The following is a 10,287-nucleotide window of genomic DNA, read 5'->3' on the forward strand; positions in this document are numbered from 1 at the left end:
AAATATAGTTAGATTTACCGATTACCAGTTTCTAGTGCATAAGATGTGAAAAGATTTATGAAAGCAACAGCAAAAATCAATTCTAAAAACAATAGCTCGAGATGAAGAAAGCTTCACATATATTTCCTTCTTCTTCAAGCAAAAGCAATACAAGGCATAGTCCATCATCGGGAATAACAAGGGCACTAGCCGTAACGGCTCATAAGGAGGCGTAGTACATTAGAGCTGTCGGCTCACATGCATCGTATCGTTGCATGGCTTTCTTTCTTTCACGAGAGGTAGGAATTTGCTACCTGGACGGTTGTAGGAGCTTGCCACTGCTACCTTGCATGATGTTTACAGATTCATGCAGAAATATTACTGTCAGGGTCTTTCCCATATTGCCTCTCACCTCTACCCTTCATATGTAAATGCTTCTTAATCCCTGGGTAATGCCGTCTTATCACTTCATAACCTTTACTTATATATGAGCTTAAGTTTCTTTTCAAAGTTATTTTTTAAGACAAGTCCATTACAGCTTGAGATTATTTAAGATGCAAATAGTACTAAAAAAATAAGATATCGAGTATAATACTTCCCTTCTTTTGCCCAAGTTGATGGTAACAAGTATTTTTGTCAAGTTCTATTTTTTTTATAAGTAAATTTGTATTTGTCCAAGGAATTGACCTGTTACAAAAAGACATCCTACCAATGCGGGAAAACCATGCACAAAAAATCAAACAAGTTTATGATCACCCAATCCCCAGTTTTTAAATAACTTCCTAATTACAGGATCTGTTGCTATTTGTTTCAACCCATTCAGTTTATTTCTAACAGATTCCACCATACGAAGCAGAATACCAGTAGGAGAGAGACTTCCCAGCTTTACCAAAAACCCTGTAATTCCTGTCTCTCCGGATGAAGTAGAAACAGGCACTCCACACAACACTTAAAGACAAATGATAGGAGAGCCTTGCCTTCAACCTCTATTTTGTTTGTCTTCCTTTGAATCTAAATTATAAACCTCAGTTGTTTAATTACATTCTTTTCTCAAAATATTTCTCCTGGCAAGAGGATTTCCTCTATGTTTTAATAAAAAATGGTTGTAGTACACAGTGTCCAGCTTTGCCATCAGTAAGTCTTACTTTCAACTTATATATATTAGTTCACTATTTTAGCTGTTTAGGACTTCATTGATTCCAAACTTAGGCAAATATTGACTAGAGTATATTTTTGTCTCAACTTTCATAGAACTTGTTCAAGTGTAGACTATAATTTTTGTGCTTAAGTTAAAGAGTGCAAAGGGGAACAAAGCTGTCATATTTTACTGAATCGGCTCTATATAACTAACATCCAGCAGCCATGCATCCCCAAAAGTTAACATTATGCTTTTAAAGATTTATGCTACTATATTCGATTACACCAAACTACAAGTGTTGAGGACTATGCATGTGGCATTACCGCCAGAGTTCAATTCGATTACACTTTTTGTTGAACAGGCACGCAGCAGCCCCTGAGGAACTAAGGACAGACTGGAGCAAGTTTTCCAAAGACTATTTCCGGAACCATTCAACATTAGTCTCAGTTTTCCTGCTTACAGATGCTAGCATTCCTGCAAAGAAAATTGACCTTGAATATGCTAGTTGGCTTGGTCCGAACCAGGTAAATTTTCTTCGACCTAAAACAAGAGAAAAGTACAGGGAGATGCAACCCACTTTGATACGTCAACCATACCATCTTCTCAAGACGGCAGAAGAAAGCCAGCTGATCCTGAGTACTGACTTCTTTGTAAAAGGATGCTAATTGTTCATGAAGCATGTTATCTGCTTTCCTCCTAACCCTTTATTTGTGGTCTTCAGATCCCCAAGACACTGATCTTCACCAAATGTGACAAGCGGAAGAAGAAAAAGAATGGAGCGAAAAGGCCTGAGAAAACGTGAGTGACCTTCAGGAGCTGATACGTAGCTTCTTCCAGACTGCGCCACAATGGATTATGACCAGCAGTGTTACAAACCAAGGTCGTGATGAGAGAATATTAAACATGGCTCAACTACGGCATTACCGGCTGAAACACTAAAGGGAAAGAGTGCAGAATCAAGCACTCGCATGTTGCCAATTTAGTGGATTTTTTAACCTCTTTTATATATCCATTAGCAACAATTATCCTGTAGCTGAAGGTGTTTAATATAAGCTATGGACGTTTTATGCCATACACATTTGTAGGAACGCAATTATACAACTATTTAAATCTACTCAGCTCGAGATGCCAAACAATACATGCAACATATGCTGTTGAACCTGAGCTGCATTTGGGCTAAATTGGAGAGATGAATTTGGGCTGTCCCAACGATTGTTATTAATCAGTTAAGAGATCATCCTGCTGCTTGAGTCGGCCATTGGCCAAACCGAAAAGAAAGAATCTAAACCCAGAGAGATTTACCCCTTGTGATGCTTTCTTCAATAAGAGTGACGCTTGAGTCTACCATTGGCCCAAAAGGAAAATACAAAATCCAAAGCCCTCTGATGCCATAAATGGTCAATCCGAATAAAACCAGATGTGTTAAAAAGTAACATGGAAATGACATAAATTATACTATCACACATTGCACAAGAGTGTAAATTATACTCAGTAATCAAAATAAAATTGTTTAAATTCATAATGAAACAAAATTTAAAGTTTGCAGGGATTACTCGGAAAACAAAAAATAACACACAACTGATAATAACAGAAACTTCTTCTTTGTAAATCTCAAAACAAAGTGCACTAGCATTGCCCCACGATGAACTTATGAGGCAGCAACAGCCGCCTTCCTGGGAGTTGCTTGAGTACCTGACAATAATTCAAGAACATCCCATCACTACAAATCATCCAATCACCACAGATTTTCAGTTCAAACAGCATAAGATTCAGTAAGAAGATCATGTACCTTCTCTGAAGCCAGTCTTGAACCTCCGGGGCACATGACGGAGGTACCTCATGCGGCCAGTCCCGGTGGTCTTTCTTCTAATAGCCTTCACACTCCAGTTATCTAAAGCCATACACAAAACCAATTCACCAAATCAATCAAACGAGCTAATGTTGCCAAAAAAAAGCCACAGCTCAGCATGCAAAGTTAGATGAGCAAAGTAAACTGAAAGAAATCAGCAATAAATCCAGGAACCCATTTATGACAAAGCAATGAAATTTACAATCAATCAAAGATGGCTTAATATATTAATTTCTTATGCAAGAAAATACGATTTGGAAATGACGGGAAACATCAAACGAATCGACATGGAAAATGTTTTATGATCTGCTGAATCCAAAACAAGAAAACAAACAACAATAAGTTTCGTGTGATGATTACCGTGAATTATTTAATTTGCCTATCTTATCAAAGTTCAGCTAAGCAACTAAAAACAGAGCTAAAATTACAGTTATATACATGGATTCGAAAAATCTGAAGCGAAGAAGCGAAAGAAAGATTACATTTCCGGATACGGCTAGCAGGGTAGCCACAAGCACCGCAACGGCTCTTCTGGAGATGGAAGCTTCGGCGTCCACATCGAACGCAGAGAGTGTGAGTCTTGTTCCTTCTCTTTCCAAAGCTTCCAGTTCCTTTTCCCTATCAACAAATCAAACTTTCGTACAATCAATTTCAATTTCTCCATAACCAACGTGAACAAAAAAAAAAACTGAATTCAAATTTGATAATAATACCATTTCTTCTGTTGATGCTGCTGCAAAAACCCTAGAACTGCCAGGGCCTTGGGAAAAAGTTTGACGAAAACGAGGTTAAGACATTTATATATGATGAAGGAAATTAGGGTTTTTCTTCACCTTTGCTTTTGGACCAACACACCGGGGATCCAAGCGAATTCTTAGGGCATTTCTTGGTTAGCCCATTTCAGAGAAAAGCCCATCACAGCCCAATTTGTTTTTTGGAAAATTAAAAGCCCAAAATCCTTCAAACCATAATTGTGCATGAAAACCTAAAGGTGTCCGGCCCTTTACTCCTTTTGGATCTTGGAGTACCAAATAAAAAGCCTGAAATATAGAAAAGGAAAATTTTGGTGGAATACGGGAATGAAGCTCTCATTTTTTTTTTTTTGTTATTTAAGTTAAAACCAATGCAATTAGAAATTATGTTTTTTTCATTTTCGAAAAATTGTCAAAGCCATCTCCCAACAACTTCTATTCAATAATAAGGGCTAAGAAGTTTTCGATTGAATTCAAATTAATCAAAAAAGTTCGATTAATTCGAAACTAAACACTATTGAATTGATTAATTCAATTGCTTTTGGCTTGGAAGATTTTTTCACTTAACTGAATTAAGCAATTTCTATATAAATAATTTATAAGTTATAATCTATGTAATAATATTAAACTTGTTATTATTATAATATATAATAATATTATAAATTATTTGATTAATTTGATTATTAACCAAAATAATCGGTTACAATTTCATTTTCAGACTATTCAGTTAATTTTGACGGTATTTTTTATTAATTTGATTAAAAAAAGTAATCATACTAAATGTTTGCACTATTTAACTAGGTTGATAGACTAGGCTTGCTTTGCATCAGCCGGTTATTAGCATGCGATTCAATGACAACGATGAATTAGGATTTTGCATAAGAAATGATTAAAAAATAATTACAAAAGTAATCATATTATTTATTAAATTTTATATTTATAATAATAAAAAATTAAAAAGTGACTATCGTCACCACCCGTCACCTCCTAAACTCTATCCCGATTCATTGATTTCAAGGTTAAACTGTAATATTCTCCTCTTTCACAAATTATTTTCCTACCAAAGATTAACTTAAAAGGAAAGCAAAAGTGGAAATCAAGATCATAGGACATAATAATAATAATAAAAGCCACAGCAGAGAAAATACTGACACACTGTTGAGAGTTAGGCCCAAGGCCCATATTGAAGGAACACTCTCCTTAACTGTTGCTCTCATAGAAAGTTCCAAAAGCATAATGATCATCTCTAAGGAAGACCAACAAGGATCACCCTTGCCTCGTCGACAAAGCCGGTTGAAGCTCATAAATATACTTTTTTAAAATTTAAAAAATAAGTAATCTTAAAATAATATATAAACACGATCGATTAAATTTCTCTTAACCTTACAAAATGTAATTAAATTTAAAAAACAGATAATTTCGAGATAATATAAAAATATGACCAACCAAATTGAACTTGAGAAATAAAAAAAAAAAGGAAAAACAAAAGCTAGCGTTGAAGTTGTTATCACTGGCACATAATGGCAGAACAGCCACCACTATATATAGAGAGATATTAAGCCCTAACAAAAGATATATAAGTTCTAAATATTTCGAGCTGAACAAGTTATGACTCCAAACCTAATCAAAATAAGAGGGCGAAGATTCATTATAACACAAAAATTCTTGGTCGTATGTTTGCACTAGTTAAACTTGCTCCTTTTTTATATGTAAAGAAATTAAGCACCCAAATATATACAGCACAGTTCGAGAGGACAAACAGAAAGCCAACCTTCTAACCTCTTTGCATTGATTTAGAAACTTGGTGAATGTTTTGACCAGACTATTACAATATCCCGAGTGCATGATACTGCTTTTGTTTTCTTGGGTGCTTTGTTACTTTTAATCTTTAAGAAATGATGGAGGAGTGTTAGTATATATACCGATCATTCAACTGAGAATTGGGTAGAAATTGACAGAAAGGGAATCAGAAAGAAAGCCAAAGAAGAAGCAATGTATTGGTCCAAACTAAGGATATGAAGTTCAAAGCAAGAACATGTGAGGACTTTCCACAAGAGGGCTTTTGAAAATTCCCACTCGAACTGCAAAGTGCAAACCATGCAAAAGGGCTCCCAATAATATTCATGCATATACTTGGAATAATGAGCAAGTAACATGCATGCGATGGTGCCAAAAAAAATTTGAGTGGAAGAGAAAAATGGTTGGTGTGAATGAGTTCCACTTAATTCTCAAGATAATAGCAACCTGGAGAAGAATCCTTGCTCAATACTAGTCAGCTTAGATTCTTTAAAGAGAAAGCGCAAAGGAGAGGGGGAAAAAGTGAGCAAGTGGGTTTGATGCTTAGCTTTCACCAAGCACATATAACGTCCCTCTTAATTCCCTATAGCTCTTTCTCTCTTTGCTCTGCATTAGCTGTCTCCCTCAATGCACTGACATAGAGAAAGAAACCTTAGGGACTGTGACTTAAAGAAGAAAGGAAAAGAAAATAGCAAAAATCTGCCCTAAGTACAGAGAGAGTGAGTGGTGAAAAAGCTTGTTGAACTTTTTATAAGGGTTGAGATTGCGCAAAAGACCCCTTTTTTTTCCCTGGTTCTCGCCTAGAGAGAAAGTGTATCTTGGACCCTGCAAAACACCCTTCACTTTGGAATCTGCATAGAGCATGTGAACTGAGGATTGAGTTATGATTTGAAGATTAGAAAGGTCATGGTCTTGCTTGAGAAAGTGGCGGTCCCAACTCCCCCAACCTAATTCAAGAAAGAGCCAGAGTGAGAGCGAGAGATAAAAAGAGTAGCACAAATTTGCATAAACTCTCTAGTCTCTAGCTAAGTCTCTCCCTTAGCGTGACATGATCTTCTTCATGTTATGATCATTGTTATAGTCTGTCAATTTCATCGACACGCACGCGCTTAGTCGTCTTGCCCTTTTCAGACACGCAAAAAGTTCTCCCCTTGCAGCAAGGACAATGTGGACTTGGGAAGCCATGGCAATACCAGGGGTAGAAATCCCATTAGTTCCTGAGTCATATCCCAACAGCCGTGTCAACCAAGACTTCTTGTTTAAATGGTTTAATTAGAATTAATGATCAGATAAGATTCTTCCAACTGACTTTTTAAGGGGTTAATTAAACAATTAACTAGTACTTAATTGTCTATGCAAAAGAAACAAAGAAGATAAAGATTGAGCCATGTTCCATTTGACCACTGTTCTTGTCTTTATGATAAAAATTTTGGGAATGGCAACGAAACAAAATGTGTCTATTTCTGTCCTTGTTGATACCTAAATGCAATCAGGAGTGAAAGGCGGTAGAGATTTTATGTTAGGAAGAATTGTGATAAACTAATGGATCATCCATCTCAATCGTGAATACAACTCAATGAACTTGACACTCTGATGATTGAATCGTTACATCTTTTGGAAATACCTGTGATGCATGCCAAGTTGCCAACACTATCAACCACCCCAGCACTGCAATGGTGAAAGATCAATTTTAGTTTAGTTTCTTTGATAGGAACCAGTCAAAGTTCCACCAGCACCTGATAACCCCACAATTTTATTTATTTTTTTGAAAGGTTTTTTTTCTTTTTCAAAGTGACTTAAAAGAAAATATTAAGTAATTAACATATTACGGTATAACTGTAATGTCACATTGAATCTGCAGTTTGATTGTTCATAACAATAGATTCGAATTAACATTTATGTAATCATTGTCAACTTAATTTAAAAAAAACATATTTTTTTATTTAAATAATATCACGACAAGTTTGAATTTCATTATGAAAGTAACTTTTTCACATTCAATAAAATTAAGTCTCTTTCAATATATTCAAATTAATATCAAAATTATAAGTCGAAAGCTTTATATAGTTAAAATATATCTTCGTAATTCATATATATACTTATGCTACTTTTGTTTAAAATGAAATAAAGCTATAGCAAAACGAGTTAAACCCAATTAATAGATTCAAGAACTAATTCTTCAAATCTCTATTGCTAATATTAAGAGAGAAATTTCACATACTAAAATATATGAATTATTCAAGAAATTCAAATAAATATTTATTATGACATATTAATATGATACATTAATATCAAACGATATAAAATGATAAGTAACATTTTGATTAATAACAGTTGTTGTTTTAATTTTTAATAAAATTTAAAATATATAATGATTTAAAAAATGAGAGCTACTCGCCTGTCACATGAGTAGACGAGCAAATCCATTTTTTTTGTTTTTGAAAGTAGGAGCTGCCAATTCCCATAGCCAAGAAGTAAAAACATTTGTGGTGCTAAACAAAATTAAATGTCAGAATAAATTGTAACAAAATTGATAATTACTCCTGAAGAATTAAATGAAGATGGAGACACGTTAAAATATCAGAACAGCAACAACACAAATATTCATTCTATTTTATTTTTCTTTGAATTTCCAGCTCAATCTATATTGCAGTCTTGAATAACATTTGTCTACTTGTCAGAACACACATATATGCTTGGGATCAAATCAAGCCAGTAGGATGGGATCTGTATGCATTTTCGTGACAGACATTCCAGGATTAATCATCATTTTGATCGATTCCAATCATGGGTTTGCGATTGTTAGATGGATGACATTTTCATTTGAAGGATAACTCCCCACCATCTGATCTGATGCTGACTTGTGGTAAATGGTCCATGGTTCAATTAAATCTTTCTTTGTTTCTTTATATTTTTAGGGCAAAAAAAAAAAAAGTTGTATCGATCAAACCGTTCGGATAATCAATTTTGATGGACCACAACCAATTAAGGCTGCTTAGCACCTCAAATGGGGAAAAAATAAAAATAAAAATAAAATTGGATGGTCCTGATTTGCCCACCATGTGCCACCGATGTGTACGTACACTAAGAAAGAAAGAAGTAGCGAAATTGCCTATCATCTGCTTGTGGATGCCAAACACACCTTATAGCAAGGACCACTCTAGCTGGTTTCAGTGGAGGGCTGCCCTTAAAACGATGCCTTTAGTTGGTTCACTAAACCTATTCAGTTATCTTATTTCTCCCATCTTTTTGTTTATGTTTTTAAATATCTACGCATGAAATTTAACAGACGGGGATAACAACATAACATTGTCACTGTCTACATATTTATACGGATACAAACAAACTCAAAGCATTATCAACATTTTTGTTTGTTCCGATCACTTTCATTGTCTAAGTGGATATGGGATAATTGTATAGGTCAATAATATTTATTTGCTTACATATTGAAAAGAAAACTATGTGTTGTTGGAATGCATAAGAATAGATTCATATATCCTTTCTAGGGGTTTAAGTTTGGTGGGATTGTGATTGATAATAGACATTTTTTTTTTGAGTGAAAAGAAAAACAGTTCAATAAATTACAAATCTAATAATTAAAAATATATATATATATATATATATATTTCATCAATGTGGTCTACTGGAAAATCCTAGTTCCTTTTGTCAAATATAACAAAAGCCAGCTAATAGATGTCTATGTCAAGCTTTGGAAGCAACCACTAAATAGGATTTTTCACCAATTTAAGTTAATTGAATACTTTTTTGTATTAATTTGGTGAAAGTTGCTAATATATCTATCCATCAATGAAAACTAATGACAATTCCTTTGGGAGGACAGGAATCATGACCAAAGAAATGGTAGATTTGGTTCACGCTAAAGTGTAAACAAAAAGCAATTCTCATTTCATGCGTGAACCCATTTATAAAAAAAGAGGAAACAAACCAACAATATCGGTCTCCTCGGACACATCCAATAAAATTAGAACAATTTTAGAAAAAAAAATTAACACAATCCTTTCTCAAAGATAACATACACAAATTAAAATTTTTAGATGAAAAAATAAAAGCAAAACAACATCGAATTCTTAAACCATAATTTTGGAGGAAAGGTGGGTAAGTAAGGATGGAATTGCAAAACAAAAGTTTCCCAAACTATGGTTTAGAAAATCTAATATATGTTATATCTCTCCCCTTTTGATATCAACCGTTAATTAGATACCAAATAAGAGCATTAAGGTTAAAAAAAGCCCATTAGGGCGGTGTATATCTGCTTTAGTTAAAGGGGTCCTCACAGCATTATCTTTTCGATCAGAGGCATAAAAAAAAAAAAAGATACCCATATTTGGATTTAAAGTCGGTTGGTCAGTCATCAGATTTCCTTACTACTATTTGTATAATTGCGAGAGAAAAGGAGCAAAGGATGAGCATAAGAAGTGACAGTTGATGGTAATAAAGGCCCAAAGGGGTCCAATGCAGATGGCCGTATGGGATCTCATGGGCCATGCAACTGCTCGTATCCTCTCTTTGCTTGCCTTAAATACCAGAAGAAAATCAACCTTTTGAAGCTGAAATCTTTCGTTTTATACTTCTCATATATTTTAATTTTAGTATACATAATTCGTATATATATATACATATATATATAATGATATACTTGATATTTTAATTTCCTTATCAACTTGTCGCGTTAATTGAATCAATCTCGCTCTAAATATATATATATATATATATATATATATATATATGCATGCATGGAGGACATTTTGGCG

The 10,287-nt window shown here is 34.2% G+C and overlaps 1 protein-coding gene across 1 annotated transcript; it reads right to left on the reverse strand.

Moving 5' to 3' along the window:
- Positions 1 to 2,537: 2,537 nt before the first annotated feature.
- Positions 2,538 to 3,814, reverse strand: LOC110410240 (large ribosomal subunit protein eL37z-like). Its single transcript, XM_021419864.1, has 4 exons — positions 3,680 to 3,814; positions 3,449 to 3,584; positions 2,907 to 3,008; positions 2,538 to 2,809 (listed from the first exon to the last, which is right to left on the reverse strand). The coding sequence occupies exons 1-4, from the start codon at positions 3,680 to 3,682 to the stop codon at positions 2,766 to 2,768; spliced, it is 285 nt and encodes a 94-aa protein (XP_021275539.1). The 5' UTR covers positions 3,683 to 3,814; the 3' UTR covers positions 2,538 to 2,765.
- Between the last annotated feature and the right edge of the window lie 6,473 nt (positions 3,815 to 10,287).

This window comes from Theobroma umbraticum, unplaced genomic scaffold (genome assembly GCF_002168275.2).
Source record: "Theobroma umbraticum cultivar Fairchild unplaced genomic scaffold, ASM216827v3 scaffold_56.0, whole genome shotgun sequence".
Taxonomy (NCBI): Eukaryota; Viridiplantae; Streptophyta; class Magnoliopsida; order Malvales; family Malvaceae; genus Theobroma; species Theobroma umbraticum.

Excerpts from the sequence above, each read along its gene's own strand:
- LOC110410240 (XM_021419864.1), bottom strand. Across the intron at positions 3,009-3,448 it reads TGCTAGCCGTATCCGGAAAT|ATAACTGGAGTGTGAAGGCT; the intron begins GTAATCTTTCTT and ends GTATGGCTTTAG. Across the intron at positions 2,810-2,906 it reads CAAGACTGGCTTCAGAGAAG|GTACTCAAGCAACTCCCAGG; the intron begins GTACATGATCTT and ends AATTATTGTCAG.